Genomic DNA, 15,834 nt, shown 5'->3' with positions numbered 1-15,834 from the left:
ATTCGTTTGCTAGCAGGGATGTCACCAGGGTGTCCCAAGTGCCCGGTCGGTGCCTGCCAGCTCGGTGGCTGCTTTGAAAATCTCCTTTGAAGCCGAGGTGCTGTTTGCAGGGTGCTTTGCCAGCCGGCTGGGCACCTCCTGGCATGGAGGGGAGCGGGGGGCAGTGAGCGGTGGGCGAGAGGTGCCAGCAGTTCTCACAGCTGCCAGGCTGGGAAGGGCAGCGGGGCCATGGGACCGCATGGGAAACCCCCGCAGCCTGGCGCTCGGCTGCCAAGCCATTGGGAATGCAGTTATTTTTTTCTCGTTTATCTTCAGTAATAAAGTCAGCGGCGGAAATTCCGGGGGAACTCAGATCTGTGGGATCAGGCGGTTTGTGTGAATGTTGTCCAGCAGACACCGAGCACCCTCACGTGCTCTCCTTCCAGCTGGGGACGAGGCCACGTGCCCCTCGAAAGCAGACAGCCTCTCCAAGCACGCCGGGGGCATGGCTCCAGCTCCGCAGACCTCCTGCTGCCTGGAGGAGCCTGGAGCTTTGCCCCATGAGACCCCACAGAGGAATTGGGTCTGTCCCCTAAAGGCTTTTACCTACTTTGCCTCTTTCAGTCCTGGGTGGGCAAATCCCCTGCTCCTGTGGCTCTGCCGTAGTTCGCTGACTGATGCTCTATAATGTCTTCCACAGCCGCAGGGCGGGGGTTTAATGAATGCACAGAGCAAGCTGGGGAAATTGAGGTCCAAAACGAGCGATGAAGCTTCATGCGAGAGGGTGACAAGGAAGCTCTACCATGCGCTGGGATTGCAGTTGTGCATTTTAGCAGAGACTTATCTGAAACACTGAAAAAGAAACCATATACCATTGAGCAGAAACAAGGGTTACAAAAAAAATAGCTTGTATTTTCTGCAGACCTTTGTCCAGTAAGAAATGTTTGGTTTGTGCATTTCAAGGCTTTAGAGTGCTAAGAAAATATTTCCAATAAGAAACTACCCAGACCTTCCTTTTCTTCCCATGACAGCTTAATTTCTTTAAGAGCCCTTCTGGGAGAGTTTTTTGGAGATCCAAGTGCCCTCCGAGGACCAGATTGTCTTGTGTACACAATGGCTGGTTTCCTCCAAGAGCGCTATAGGTTTGTGCCTTGCAACTGCCCCCTCACAAACCACATGGAATCTCCCATTACACCAGATTTATCCTGGGCTCTGTTATTTCAAGACTTTATTATCCTTTCTAACAACTTGCCTTTTATAGAAGGTAGCCTCACTGCTTTGCAGTTTCCTGGTTCCCACTGGAACTTTTTAAAAATTAGCATTATCTTTAACAACATTGGCTTTTTGGTAGAGGGATCACTGTAATTCTCACCCAGGCGAGTATTTGGCAGTTCATCTGAGCACTCCTTCTGGCAGATTTTTAACCGTGTGTTCTAAAAATGGGGTTAAAAATCTCTTTTTTTTTTTTTTTCCTCAGTGCCTTGCAACAGTCATGCAAATGCGTGTCCCCTAAGGAATGAACCTAGTGTGAGCTCCTTCACAGCGAAGGTCAATGCAAGTAACTCACCAAGCTTTTCCATGATGGCTCTTTCCTTCTCATAGAGCCTGATCACGTCCTGTCCCCAGGGCTCTCTGGAGAGCTTTCTGCTTCTCACATAGTCATGATTAATTTTTATGCCTTTAGGATGCTTTCCTCAAGTCTTCTGTGGCCTGCCTTTCACCTGTAACTTTCCAGAGCTTGTATTCTTTGTTTACTCTCTCATCTGTATGCAATTTTCACCACTTCTAAGGTCTTGCCGCTTCAGGTGTTCATTTCCACTCGCCTGTATAAGCACATCATCTTTTTTTAAGGCCAGCCTACCTCTCATTTCCCTTTTGACATTAAATATTACTTTAAAGTTACTGCTTTTGCTCTCACCAGGACAGTCTGATCAGTAATTACGGCTCGGTGGCCCCTCATTTGTTGCCTTTGAACTAAGCCCTGTGCATGGTTCAGGAGTGACTTGGGTAACACACAGCGTGGGGTTACACCATCCCACTGCCTCCACCAAGCTTCTGAGGTCCAGCCCGATGATTAAAACGCTTGTGTAGAAGGAAGAAGACAGGGGATCCTGGCTCCCTCCCCTTGCTGCATCCAAGTCACTGACACAGGAGCCACGGGTGAGGTCAAAGAGGAGAAAACCCTGGAAAGCAGCATTACCCAGAGCACTGGGACTCTGGCCAGCTGGGAATTCAGGAGTCACGTAAGTCCTGCATCTCAGCTGCAGAGCTGCCAAGTTCCTCAACCCCAAGCACAAGGCCTGAGAGTGGCCGGGGCCGCAGCTGGGACATGACGCTGCTCCTCGTGCCTGCTCTCTGCCCACAGCAGGGACCTGCTCCCCTTCCAGCACCCAGGCAGCGCAGCGCAGGGCAGGGGCAAGCCCACCCCAAGACGTGCACGGGGCTGGCCTCACCTCTTGCACACGCAGAGCACCCCTGGGAACAGGGCTGAGCTCTGGTTCACTTGTGTCCATAAGGAAAGCCCAGAGGAGCCAGCGGTGACAGGTGTTTTCAAGTCAATGCAAGTATTTGCATGGCTTTTATGCTACTATAGGTACTAAAGTGACCGCCTGGATCTGAACAGCAGCATCCCTATAGCAGTCCCTTTGCACACAGAGCAGATCGGCAAGGACAAGGTACACGCTGCATGTTTGCAGAGACCTACTGCGGGCAGAGCCAGTGCTCCAGGCACATCAGCAACTGCTGCTGAGCTTCCAGGAGCTCCGCTATCCAAGCGGCACTGGTGCCACCGTGTGCTCTGCGGGATGCAGCCTCAGCACAGGCAGCTGCGCGCTGCCTCTGCTTTCCTGTATCCATCTACAGCATGGCCACTTGCCCGTGTGCATTCCTTGAAGTGTCATCAAAAGACACAATCTGTGAACAGATGCGGTTGGGTTGGCAACGCGCAGGAGACAAACACAATTTCAACACAAAGTTGGCACAAACAGACCAGTCATAGGATTTTATTTCAGGCCTCAATTCAAGAAATTGGATTACACCATTTTTACTCAGATTCGCATGCTGGATACAGGCAGCAGAGCACATTGTTCCTCCTCACCCACCAGCCAGCACCTGCATTTTTGATCACTTGACAGAATCAGCTGCCATGCAAAGAAGTGCACCTCTATCTCCACATCAGCTATGCAAGCACCCCGCTCCTCTCCCACACGTGCATTCATCCTCAGCCCAGAAGAGCATCTGAGCGGTGAATCAAGCTCTTTCCTGCCCATCCCTTCTGCTCTACGTGCCCTGCTGTGGCACTGCCTTTCCCAGCTCGTGGATGACCCTGTTCTCCAGCACCTCCACCTTCCCCTCGCCTGGCTGCAGCACACTAGCCACCATAGCCCTGGCCACCGTTTCCACAGGCACTGAGTAAGCGGTGGGGAAGACCCGAGCCACAGCACCCAGAAACTGCTGGGCCATCCACTCCATGGGCCGGGACTCCTGGCGCTTGCACAGCAGCACCCTGCAGAGCGAGGAAGTAAGGTGGGTCAGGCTGAAACCATCCCCCGGGGGAAAGCTAGAGACTGGGTTCTCCAGCTGCGCCAGGGTCCCAGCCCAGCTTGCTAAACCCACATGGGGGCCATGGGACTTTGGCAGGGTCCCGACTGAGCTGAGCCCTGGGACAAAACTCCTTTTTCCTGCAGTACTCCCAAATGCCCAGGATGCCCGTTCTCCCAGGCAGCGAGAGCATAGTACAGCTGAAAGGATACAGGTGAGTATCCCCCCTGCATAAGGTCAAGGTCTGTGCAGAGATAAGCTTTCACCTATGTCCCCCAGCCTCTGCTTTCAATCCAAGCCTCTTCTCCTTGCATGGTATGTGACACGAGCATTGGGACGGGCCGTGGGAAACTGCTATGCTTGCTCCCTGCAGCATTGGGAAGCAGCGTGCTCGTCCAGGAGCTGCATTTGCAGCTGGTGGCTTTCTCCACTTCCCTCCCCAGCCCTCCCCTTATGCATCCTTTCCCTCTTTCTCCATCTCCCAGCCCACTGCCCTGGCAACCCTCCACCTGAGTCCTGTGCCCTCCCTCCTCCACTGCTACTCACGCTGGCCGGAGAATGGTACAGCGATCGAAACCAACAGCCTGGACCAGGTTCTCCACTTCTCCCTGTCAGAGCAGTTGGGCAGGATGAAAGGAGACAAGGATGACTGCAAGCACCATCCCTGCCTCCCCGTGAATTGGCAGAGGAGAGCTGCTGAGCCGTGGGCAGGACGGCACTAATGCCAATGCAAAGCTGGTACAGGCCAGGCACCGCCTGGGCAGCGAGCAGCTCTCCAGGAAAAGGCAGCGTGGGGGCGAGCGTCCACAGTGGACACATTGACTGTTAGTCAGCAGCGCGCCCTTGCAACCATCATGCTAACTGCAACTGGATGCTCCCGAGGCAGCATCTGGACACAGTGTCCAGCCTGGGGATCCCTGCACCAGACACTGGCAGACAGCACTGAGTCCAGCAGATGTTGGGGGCTGCAGCACACAACATACGGGGAGAAAAAACTTTTGCGATGGGTATGAACCCACCTGGGGAGCCTGTGGGCTCTCCACCCCTGGACAGTTCACGTCTCGCCTCGACACAGCCCTGAGCCTCCCCACCTAGCTGTGATGCCATCCCAGCTTGGAGTTGGGGAGCCGGGGTCGGGCTGGAGACCCCAGTGGGTCTTTCTGCGGTTTGAGGAGGGAGACAGTTGCTGCATGCAGGTGTTGTGCTGCTTCGGACAAAGCCAGTCGCACAGCTGTCCAGCCAGCCCTCTTCCCTTGTCCCCTTGCCGCCCAGCACCAGGAGGACCTCCAGAGCCATTTGCATCTCTTGAGACCTCAGCTCCTGCTTCGTTCCTGAGCATCCCAGCATTTTGTGACTCCTGCACAAGCATCAGGAGCTCACCCCAGCTGCCCCCTCACCTTCACGCGGAGGTAGAGGAAGCGGCTGTGCTGGTTTGCCCCCTGGGAGGACTGCAAGACAAAGTGTTTGCAGCCCCCTGCCCGCGCCAGCTCCGCTGCCTGCACGACGTAGTCCCGGTCCACGCGGACGAAGCCGTCCTGCAGGTAAAGGGGAGAGGAGGATCAGCATGGCAGGGAGAGGGCAGGCAGGACCCCTGCCCCCCCCCCGGGGGGGGATCCCACTCACCGCGCCAGCCTTGGCCTTGGTGGTGCCCAGGCAGCAGAAGCCGACATCGTGTCCCTGGAAGGCAGCGGCGTGCTCACTCAGCCGCTCGAAGTCCACCACCGCCTGCTCCTGCGGGGAGGCCGAGGGTCAGCGCGCCCACCTTGGCTTCCCCCCCGCTGTCCCCCGGGACCCCCGGCCCTGCGCACCACGGCCGCCCCCATCTCCTCGCCCAGGCTCAGCCGGCGCCGCCCGACCAGCGTCACCCTGGCGAAGAGCCGCCGGGCCAGCAGCTCCCGCAGCAACACCCGGCCTGTCTCCCCCGAGGCACCCAGCACGAAGCAGGCCCTGCCACCGCTGCCGCCACCGCCTCCCGCCACCGCCATGCCGAGGGAGCGGCGGCCGGGCTGGAGGCGGCGCGGTGGCGGGGCGGGCCCGGGCGGGGAGCGGCTGCGCTGCCGCAGGCCTGGCTTCCGCCTGCCCAGTGTTTACCGCCAGGAGAGCCGGACTCTTCCTGGCAGTGCTGGCGGCGGTGCCGAGGTGACGGACACAGGCTGCGGTGCAGCACGCTGCAGTTCAACATAAGACCTTTTTCAGGGGCTGGGGGAGGTTGCCCGGGCAGGCTGCAGGGTCTCTGTCCCCCCGAGCAGGGGGCTGCCCCAGGGGACCCCCCTCAGCCTCGCTGCTGCTCCCAGCGCGCAGGGAAAGACGTCTGCTGGTGTCCCCCTCCGGTCCCTCCGCCTGGTGTCCTTGCAGTGGCAGAGCCCACGGCAGAAAGCGTCCCTGGGAGGATCTCTGTGCCCTCCCTGCTCAGGCGGAGGGGATGTGTCCTAGGAGGGATGCTCAGAGGGGTCTGTGACCTGCCAGGAGGGTCCTCTCCAAAAACCCCCGGGCTCGGTGTGCGCTGCCAACCGGGGTGCCCTGCAGCCGTGTCCCCCAGACAGGAGGTGAGTCACCTCCCCCGGGCACCAGGTCCAGACCCGGCCATGGCCACGGGGCTTGCACTCCAGTGGTGATGGCAGCCCGGGCTGCCAGGAGCAGCCTCACGGTGATTTGGGTGTGAAGCAGCTGCCAGTGCCCGAGGAGCAAGGGGACGGAGCCTGCTTCCTGGGGGACCCTCGCTGGGCAGGTCCTCAGCCATGCTGGCAAGCACAGACCCCAGCTCCAGATCCCTGCCTGGACGTTGTCCTTCTGACAGGGACAACAGCAGTCATCACCCGGGGGGGACCAGGTCCTGCCGGGAGACAACCCAGGGCATGGCTCTGGAGCAGGCGTGTGGGCACCTGGGGGATCTGCGCAGCCGCTCCCACGGGCAGTGTCAAGGGGCCCTGGGGCACCCTGATCCCGTTTGTCCTGATTCTTGGGGAGGGAGGTGCAGAGGTCTGAATGGCTGCTTGCGGGATCAGCCAGGCAATTTTCCAGCCCGGCGTGTCTGCCGAGCGCTCCCCTTGGCCAAGGGCTGAGGATGAATCCCTGGTGCACGTGCCACATGCGAGGCAGGACGCGCGTCATGACCATCACCGGGTTAATGGCCGGCATCCCGCTCCACCCGCCAGTGTGCCGCCGGCACCCACGGCCGCGCGCCCCATCCAGCAGGCTGCACCCCGCGGCTGCAGGCAAACCCAGGTGGGTGCAGGAGGGGGAGGCTGGGACACGCCAGGGCTCAGGGGTAGTGGGCCAAGTGCTTGAGAGTGGGAGGGGGACCGTATGGTGTGACAGTGCAGAGTATCGGCAGCAACGTGTACAGGGCACGTGGTATGCTGTAGGGTTTCATGGGATGGTGGGGATACCTCTGAGGAGGGCTGGGATCAGGAGGCATGGGGGCCATGCGGTGCTCCCACTGCTCATGGTCTGCTTCTCCTCCACGGCAGGGCTCAATGGGGCCGGCCAGGCGCCGGAGCGCCCGCTCTCCTGGCGGCATGGAGGCACGGTGCCGGCGCAGCATGGCGTTCGACTGCATGCCCCAGCCAGCAGCCTGCTGCCCTGACTGGATGGCGGGGCTCCCCGATGCCCTGCCCCTCTCCCGCCTCTCCATCCCTGGCACCCACGACTCCCTCAGCCTGTTCGGCGGCCGGCGCCTGCGGTGCCAGAGCTGGGGCCTGGAGGCCCAGCTGGCGGCTGGCGTCCGCTTCCTGGACGTGCGCTGCAAGCTGGCGCGGGGCGAGCTCCATGTCTACCACCTCTGCACCTTCCAGCGGGCCAGCCTGCGGGGGGTCCTGCGCCGCACCCTGCGCTTCCTCCGCGCCCACCCTGGCGAGGCCGTGCTCATGCGCATCAAGGAGGAGCAGCTCATCTTCCCCCGGCCCGGCTTTGCCGCCCGGCTGCGCCGCTGCTTGCTGGAGGAGGCACAGGGCCACGTGTGGTGCCGGGAGGAGGTGCCAACGCTGGGCCAGGCACGGGGGAAGATCGTGGTGCTGGAGGCGCTGGCGCGGGAGGTGCTGGGCATCCCCTACGAGCAGCTGAGCATCAGCGACGCCTGGAACGTGCTCTCGCTGGAGCGCAAGTGGGCCCGGGCACGGCGGCACCTGGAGAGGGCGGCCGGCGGGGACCCCGCCACCATGCACCTCACCTTCTGCTCTGGCAACGGGCTCTTCACCTGCCCTGAGGAGGTGGCCCGCTTCATGAACCCCCGCTGCTACCAGCACCTGCGGCGCCGGGGGGGGCAGCCTGTGCGCTGGGGGGTGGTCATCATGGACTTCCCCGGGGCAGGGCTCCTCCAGCTCATCGTGGAGAGCAATGGCCCACGGGCCAGCGGACACATCACGGCGGCCCCCGGCACCCCCACAGCATCCCCACGGCACCCCCGTGGCAGAGGGGACGGGCGCCGCAGCCAGCACAGCTCCGCTCACTGCCCACGCCGGTGTCCATCGGGACGGACGCTGCTCCCGGCCCCGCGCCTCTGCCGAAGGATGACAGCGCCTGTAGAGCAAAAGCGGGTTTCTAGCTCTTGCTGGTGCCAGGAAGCCTTCGCATGACGATGGTGTGACCGCGCCGGAGGCAGCAGAGGAGGGTTGGCAGCTGCGGTTGGAGGCAGGCAGCCCGGGCAGCTGCCCCCTGCATGCTGCTCTCCCCCGAGGAGCCAGGTATGGTCCCGGCGTGGGGCTGGGCCAGCTGAGTCCCCAGCGGAGCAGCAGGGATGGGGTGGAGGGAGAAGGTCCTGCCTTGCCTCCTCTCGGGCCGGTGAGTCCACCCGAAATGCCTCTCTGCAAACAGTCCTGTTCCTTTCAAGGGTAAATAAAAATAAAAAGAAGCTAGGAAAGCACTCCCTATGTTGCCTTGCCATTTCCTAGCAGAAACGACCCCTTGCTTTTGCTGCTCAGCTGTGAAAGAGCCTGTACCCCTCTGCCCATTGCTGAAGCACAGTTAAATTGGTGTTTGTAGCCATCTTGCTCTTAAAGCAGAGCTGCAAGAGGACAGAGGAGGAGTAATTAATTTCAAAGGTGACAACAAATGGTTAGGAACATCCTTCCCCTTGTTATTTTAGCTTTTGTTTTTTTCTTGCAGGGGCTTACCCCAAAAGTCAGGATGTTTAGAGAGAGGCAGCTTCAGCAGGTGCCACCAACCCCATGCACGGAGAGCTGGAAGGCCAGTGATTCAGATGGGGCTACCCCATCCCCAGGGTCGCAGACCCGGGGGACACTGCACAGGGCAAAGCCTGGCAGTTTGCAACAGCACGGGCAGCGTGGACGGGTCATTTTGTAGATCCACAAAGGCAAAGTGGTTGAGATGTAAGAAAGACCCTAAAATGCACGTTGTGCCAGTGCCTGCTCTACCTGCAGAAGATAAAGCAGCAATTTAAATTGACTGGCAAGTTGCAGGACGCAGTAGCTCCTTGGAGCAGAAAGATAACTGAGATCTCAGGGGAGAAAGCATCAAACTGCTGGCTGCACTGAAGCAGGGAGGTGAGAAAGAGAAGAGGAAAGCTCGGCCCTGGCCTGCCAAAAGGTGAAGAACGTCCTCAAGGATGCCACTGTCTCACGGGAAAACACAGCTGGGCTCAGTGCCTGCCGGAGGGGATACCAGGATTTCCTGGCCAGAGGACAGGACATTGTTTGCTCCATGGGGGCTGGCCCTGGCTGGAGACATTGCTCTCAGGGCTGAGTACGTTCATCCGCTGGCCCTGGGTGGGCTGCGGCAGCTCTGCTCGGGGAGCAGGGTAGGACAGAGCCCATGGGAGGGGAGGGGAGCAGGCAATAGCGCGCAGGGGGTGACGGAGGTGACAGAGGAATCTGTCTCTGGGCTTGCTTTGTGAGACAGAAGATTGAAATCTCTGCATTAAACCAGATACGTGACAAAAGCACTGGTGATGTCTGGGGTGCCAGTAGCCTGCTCTACCGGCTGCCAACGCCTCCACTGCCTGGGTTGCCCACACACCAAGCCAGCATGACAGCTCTAGGTATCGGTCATGTGCTGGGAAGACGGGTGCCATCGAGGGAGGGCCAGGCGGGTCGGTGGCCCGTCCCGGCCTTCAAGGGATACACAGTGCCTTGGGGAGCCAGGCAGGGCGCAGGCAGAGCAATCGCAGTTCCCAGGAGCAGCTCTGCAGGCTGGGCGGTTCTGCTCTCGCTTAGAGCAAGGGATGGCTGCGGGGCTGCCCCTGGGTGCAGCACATCCCTGGAGCTGCACCCCAGCACCCCGTACTCATCCTGTGCCCCAGCTCGCTGGCAGGGCAGAGCCGCTGCTTGGGATTCCCCGGGTGGGCAGAGCCACTTGTTTACTCCCTAACACACGGGTGGTGAGATAACTTCGGTGTTATCTACGCCCCTGGCATCCTGTTTGGCGAACTCTTATCTGTGCCGGGCATGTGTTGCTGCTGCCAGGCGCCAGGGAGCTGGCAGGCAGTGTGGGCAGCGGTACCCGGCTGGCAGCGGTGCCCAGTGAAAAGGCTCTCCATCACCAGCGTGGCAGGGGAAAGGCGCAAGGCAGAAAGCTGTCCTACAGCTGAGATCAAAGAAACATCTCTGAGAGGGACCGGGTGGGGGTGGGCAGGAGTGATTTGCCCAAAACTACACCTGCATCCCACAGCTGGGGCTGCCCCAGCACCGCGAGGTCCTTGTGGGTTGGGGGTGCAGGATGCCACGGCCCCTGGGCTGCCTTGGAAGCATCCCCATTGTTCTGGACCCAGCTAATCTTTGCAACTCTCTCACCCCCTCCAAGCCAGGGCGGCACTCAGATAATGCGTCTTCCTGTGGCCAAACACTTTCAAATTGTGAGAGAGATTTTATCGCGCGTTGCTTTCCTCCAGGGCCATCAGAGGAGGGTCCGGCTGCTGGGACCCTGGGCCAGGCATCACGCTGGGAGACATGCCCAAAGGCACCCTGCAGCTCAGGGACACCCTTTGGGTCAAACACCCACTGGGGACCTGCGGTGGGGGGGACCTGTCCCCAGCCCATGCTCAGGAGGTGCCTCCGAAGCCTCCGCTCACCAGAGCGTTGCAGGACCTGGGGAGAGCCGCCCCGGTCCCCAGGGTGGAGTCGGGGGATGGCGGGAGAGGGGCTGCACCCCAGCGGGGTGTGGGTCCTGGCCGGCACCACGCCATGCTCCTCCAGGGGTGCTGCTGGGTGCCTCCTTGCTCTGGTGGGCTGCTGAGCCCTCCCCGGCAGCAGGGGTGAGGGGAGTGGGGGGCTCCCCAGGAAGGCGCCTGCTGTATCGCCGGCGGCAGCCGAGGCAGGCGGGCTGTGTCAGGGTGACTCAGTTCCCCTGCGGTTTGCCGGGGGACATTGCACAAGGAGGGGAACAGGCTGTGCCATCGTGGAGCAGGAGCCTCTGCTGAAAACAACACAAGTGTGCCTCTGTGCGGGGGGGTTGCGGCATGCTGGTGATGGGGGTGCCCCTTGCACCCCCTGCCCCCAGGGTCTCACTCCACTGGGTCCTGGGCACTCCCTGGGGACACAGTGTGGGGCGCAGCCTGGTCTTGGCCTTGGGGCTCTTCAGAGGCTAAGCCCTGGGGCATCTGCCCAACTGCCAGCACCCACCTCCCAGTGCAGCACGTATAGCCCCTGTCACTGTGGGTCCCGTCCACACCTGGGCACTCCCAGCACCGTCGGGATACTCGTGCATCGCACCCTGCCCTGCGCACAACACCCTGCCTGCGGCACGGCCCAGCATGCCAAGAGGGAGGAGAGCATCAGCCTGGGCGGGCAGCGATGGCTGCAGCGGCCAAGGGGCTTCCCCTCAGCGAGCCCTGCGGTCTCAGCCTGCGGGTGGGTTGCCCAACCCCGCCATCCGCGCAGCACCATTGGCAGTGGTTTGGAGATGGCATGCGTGGGGCACCCGTGCCCCTTCCCCACAGATGCAGCCCACAGCAGGGCTCTCACAGGAGAGAGCATCGTCTCCGTCTGTGGCTCAGGACAGGGACACAGCAAAGGAGGCACATTTCTATTCCAGATCCCTGCAGAGCCCAGAGGGACGGTGAGGAGGTGACACGGGAAAGTGTCTTTGTACCTGCTCCCTTGAGCCCCTGCTAAGCGAAGCCCTGGCTTCCAGCTTGTGCTGTGCCCTCAGAGGGGTGGCTGGGGGACAGGATGTGACATCCCGCTGCCTGGGAAATCCCTGCGCTGCTCAGCCCGTAAGTCAGGGACTGGCCCTTCCTTGGTAAGCGGGGCAGGAGGAACCCAGCGGGGAGTATGTGCCCTGCAGCATCCTGAATCCTTCCCAGGGAGCCAGCCTTGGAAACCACCCAAGATATGAAAGGGCTCCTGCTGATCAGCCAGCTCCCAGCAGAGCTGATTTGGGTCTTCTCTCCCTCCCACCACGTGTACCTTTTTCCACTACCTGCAAAGCAACCCTCGGTACCGGTCCTGCCGTGCAGGACTCTCTCTCTGAGCCCAGGTACCCACAGGCACAGGGTACCTGTCCCCACAAACAGCTTTGAACTTGGCCACGTTCTGCCCTCTGCAGCGGCAGCCTCTGGGTCTCAGCCACCTTGCCTCTGTTTTTAAAACAACACCACAAACTATTTGTAGTTACAAAAATAAAGGTGGGAATATTTTTTTTCTACTGCTCTGCCCTACTGTGTCAGGTCTCAGCAGAAGTGAAACTGGCAGGGGCACAGCCTGCTCCCCCCCCGGGGCCATGCACCTGCGAGCACCCCTCTGACTCCCAGTGGGTGTCCCACCGCGTGGGAGAGGCAACTCCCACCCTGCCCAGGTGACCCTCAGTGTTTGGAGATGTTCTCCTGCCCCAGCAGCTGCCCCTCAGGCCTCTCTGCCCGCCCAGCTGCTTCTTCCCTTGCCATAATTGTGCACCCTCTGCACATGAGCTGCTAGAAAGCGAGCACTCCTGAATTACTGGACATACAGGCTCATCCTCAGCAATTCCATAAAAATAGACAATTGCAGTAAAAAATTTTGCAAGGAAGATATCCAGAGACAGGAACCGAGTTTCATTTACATTGGCCAAGTATAAAGTCATTGTAGTGGGTTACGGCTTTTGTGGGACGGGTTCCTCCTTTTGTCTAGCATGAGTCCCACTGGAGCAGCATCAGTTTCTCTGGAACTGGAAAATGCATGTGACCTGCACGGCTCTCGCTTCGGCTTTAGCTGGAAGTGAGCAGAGTAATTACTGCAGAAAACCCTGCCAAGGCAATTTTTCTTAGAAGTAGAGTAGGGTAAGGAAAGATTTATGATGATTCAAGAATGATCCAAGGGGAGGTGGACACAATGAGGCATGTTCCTGAAGCATTGGTGGAAGTTCATAAAGGACGTTTACAACTTAGGGGAAGTTCCTCTGGCGTGTTCTTGGACCTTTCTCATAAAGACTTAAAGGCAAAGACAGGAAAATACATTGTGTAAGTAACTGTTTATAAATCATATATGAAGATTCACAGCCAGAGCAAAAAGCCTGTGAACGAGGAGAGCATCTGGTGCGGGAGCCAGGAAGCTGCGAGCCACGCTCCTGCTCAGCCTGCGTGGGAGCTCATCACACCTCGTCCCTCCTCCGTCCTCCGACTGCCGGTGTGGGCACTGCGACGGGGACATGGTGGGTTGGAGAGGTCTCGGTGCCCTGGGGCTGGGGCTGGACCCTTCCGCACCTCCTGGGGGGCTCGGGCAGGCCTGGTCGTTGCGGGTCGGCTCCCATGGCAGCGTGGGGATGCACCCAGCTCCCGTGCCATGGGGCAGGTGCTGAGCTGAGTTCCGCCAGGGCCGTGGCCAGGGCTGACCCCGCTATTCCCCTCCGGCCCTGGGCTGGGAAGCGGGGTCCCTGGGGGTGGGACAGCCCCACGGCGGGAGAGGCGGGGGCACGGGGCAGGATGCGGGCTGGCAACGGGGCTGGGGCGGGAGGGGAAGAGGCCAAGGGCAGGGAGCGATGCTCTGCGCGCTCGGAGGAAGTGTGAGCACGGCTGCCCGCTGAGGGCCAGACGTGCCTGGTGCTGCCAGCAGCTGGGCAAGGTGCGTCTGCGGCGCTGACATGGTAGGTCCCTCTCCTTTCCTTGGGGATGAGTCGGGGTCTGCCTGGAAAAGGGGGTTAAGGGAGGGCAGGGCTGCGGGCAGGCGCTGCCAGGAACCGGTGCCGCTGCCGGGGACCCGCGGGACGGACCCAGAGAGACCCTGCCCTGGGCAGCGGGGGCAGATGGCAGGGCAGGCGCACAGGGCACTGCCGCTGCGGAGGCAGATGCCAGCCCTGGGTGGGCGGGGAGGGGTGGGGGGCATAGGGCATGCCCTGGACTTAGGGGCTCCCCAGGAGTGAACTGCACTGCTGGCACAGCCTCCCCCACCGCCCAGCTGTGCTGCAGGCACAGCCCCCCCAAAGTGCCTTGCTGGAGGGGCCCTTTCTGCAGCAGAGCTGTACCTGGCCAGCAGTATGGCGTGTGCCTGCGTGTGAGCTGGCACAAGCAATGTGCCCTTGTGGCTACCAGGACCGCCTGGCAGCGGTGTGGGTGCACGGCAGGGTGCGTGAGCCCCCGTGGGACATGCATGCTCACGCCTCCCTCCCTGGCATGCAGGAAACTGCTGCGGGACTGCGGTCTGCTGGGAGGACGTGGGCTCTGGGCTCTCGTGGCATCTGCTACCTGGGCATCGCTGCCATCGCATGGGGTAAGCCGCCTGCCACCCGGTCGGTAAGCCCAGCGTGACCCTGCTGCCAAGGAGCCTGCAGGTCCGGGAAACTGGAGAAGGGCAGAAATGTTATTTTGGGGGCTCATCAGTCACACCCTCCATGGCTGCCAGCCCCAGGGCTGGATCCTTCTGGGCTGGGAGGGGGCTCCGTCTGCCCAGGCCAGCTCCCTCCAGCCAGACCCGTCTGTCCTGGTTTCGGACAGGTGCGTCGGTCCAGGGTGTCTGGTTTCCCAAATGCAACATGGCAGCCGGTGCATTGTACTATGAACTGAAGAAAGGCAGCAGCAGCTCTACCCGCTGCCTACGCCCATGCCCATGCTGCAGAGCTGGGCATGGATGTAGCCACAGGACCCACAGGTGCAAGGGTTAGGAGCACGGCTGAGGCAGCACCATGCAGAGTTAAAGCTGCTAACTGACATCAGGAGAAGAAATCAGAGTAGAAACTAATTTAGTTTTGCTGCCTGTAGGATATTTCCTTCACATGTTGGTATTGCACAGAGCAAAACCTGCCGATGCCTGCTCTGTACCTAGAGATCCTCCATGAGCTGGGTTATTTTCCAAACGACCTTTTGTGATTGAGCTACAGAACAGAGGCAAATGCAGAAGTGTCAGGAGGAGGCTGAGATTTAGCTCTGAGAGGAAAACAAAAAGGCAAAGGCACCCTGAGTGCAGCGGGTCCTGAGCAGCGCACTGGGGGGAGGCGTGGGGGGCTGCCAGGGGAGCCGAGGGGTCGAAATGCAGGCAAACAGCACCCACCTGGGGGTTCAGCTCCAGGTGGGGCAGGGAGAGGTAACATAAGGCTGAGGGGAAGGAGTGGGGATGAGTTGTGCTACAGAGATGGTGTCACTGGTGGAGCTGGACAAAACAAGCATGAGAGCTTGCAGAGGATGGGCACGTAGTGGATGGGCTCCCTTGTCCTTCTCGGTTAGGGTAGCAGGCACCCTTGCAGCTACCTGCAAGGGTAGCAGGGCGGCTGCCCTGAGCCATGCTGGGGAGGTAGTGAGGGCCAGAAGGTGGGTGGTGGGAGCTGAGGATGGGGCAAGCTCCCAGGAGGTGCCCTGAGCTTCTGTCCTGCAGCCCCAAACTCCCAAGGGGTGAAGAGGAGGGCTGTTGTTGAAGGCCACATTTTTCTCAGCTTTAGTTTTGTTGAACAAAGTGGATAGTTTGCTCTTTCACAAGGAAAAACAGACAAATTATGGAAATTTTGCTTAGAAAAATGCATAATTATTGACCAAACTAGAGCCCTAATTAGACTTGGGAAGCCCTAGATTTGCATCTAATCTGCGATGCCCAGACCTTTGCCTGCACGACCACAGTGTCATACGCTCCCCTGAGACACAAGGTACCCCAGGCCAGTTGTTTGGAGCAAACTTTGATCCACATCTTGCTTTCAGCACAGATGGAGATACGATCCCCATATCACTTTCTGCAGTTGTGGAGATACCTGCTTCTGGGGAGGAGGGAGGAAGCTTTTTTTTGTGGGTAAAAACCTTTGATTGCATCAAGTTGTGGTGCGAAATGCTGTAAATAAGAGCAGGGTTTCAGCAAAGTGCCCTTTGCTTCTGGGTGTGGGTTCCAGTCAATCTCTGGCTTTGCCCTGCCTGGTGGGCATGACCAGGATGTGAACTTGACTTTTGCAAGATGTTGTTTTGCAATACTG

At 59.9% G+C, this 15,834-nt stretch overlaps 2 protein-coding genes across 2 annotated transcripts; one reads left to right on the top strand and one right to left on the bottom strand.

Annotated features, from left to right (window-relative positions):
* Nucleotides 1-2,965: 2,965 nt before the first annotated feature.
* HTATIP2 (HIV-1 Tat interactive protein 2) lies at nucleotides 2,966-5,504 on the bottom strand. Its single transcript, XM_050900981.1, has 5 exons — nucleotides 5,328-5,504; nucleotides 5,143-5,250; nucleotides 4,917-5,054; nucleotides 4,066-4,127; nucleotides 2,966-3,484 (listed from the first exon to the last, which is right to left on the bottom strand). The coding sequence occupies exons 1-5, from the start codon at nucleotides 5,502-5,504 to the stop codon at nucleotides 3,259-3,261; spliced, it is 711 nt and encodes a 236-aa protein (XP_050756938.1). The 3' UTR covers nucleotides 2,966-3,258.
* Nucleotides 5,505-7,037: 1,533 nt separating this feature from the next.
* Nucleotides 7,038-8,062, top strand: LOC127019067 (1-phosphatidylinositol phosphodiesterase-like). Its single transcript, XM_050900978.1, is given in 2 exon segments — nucleotides 7,038-7,935; nucleotides 7,938-8,062. Coding segments are annotated over 2 exon segments (1,023 nt in total).
* Nucleotides 8,063-15,834: the final 7,772 nt, after the last annotated feature.

This window comes from Gymnogyps californianus, chromosome 8 (genome assembly GCF_018139145.2).
Source record: "Gymnogyps californianus isolate 813 chromosome 8, ASM1813914v2, whole genome shotgun sequence".
Lineage (NCBI taxonomy): Eukaryota > Metazoa > Chordata > Aves > Accipitriformes > Cathartidae > Gymnogyps > Gymnogyps californianus.
This window is presented reverse-complemented; position numbering and strand designations above follow the sequence as displayed.

What these genes read in the sequence shown, in the direction of transcription:
- HTATIP2 (XM_050900981.1), bottom strand. Translation starts at nt 5,504, where the DNA reads ATGGCGGTGGCGGGAGGCGGTGGCGGCAGCGGTGGCAGGGCCTGCTTC. An exon ending in AGGAGATGGGGGCGGCCGTG is followed by an intron (nt 5,251 to 5,327) that starts GTGCGCAGGGCC and finishes GCCTCCCCGCAG; the next exon opens with GAGCAGGCGGTGGTGGACTT. An exon ending in CCAAGGCCAAGGCTGGCGCG is followed by an intron (nt 5,055 to 5,142) that starts GTGAGTGGGATC and finishes CTTTACCTGCAG; the next exon opens with GACGGCTTCGTCCGCGTGGA.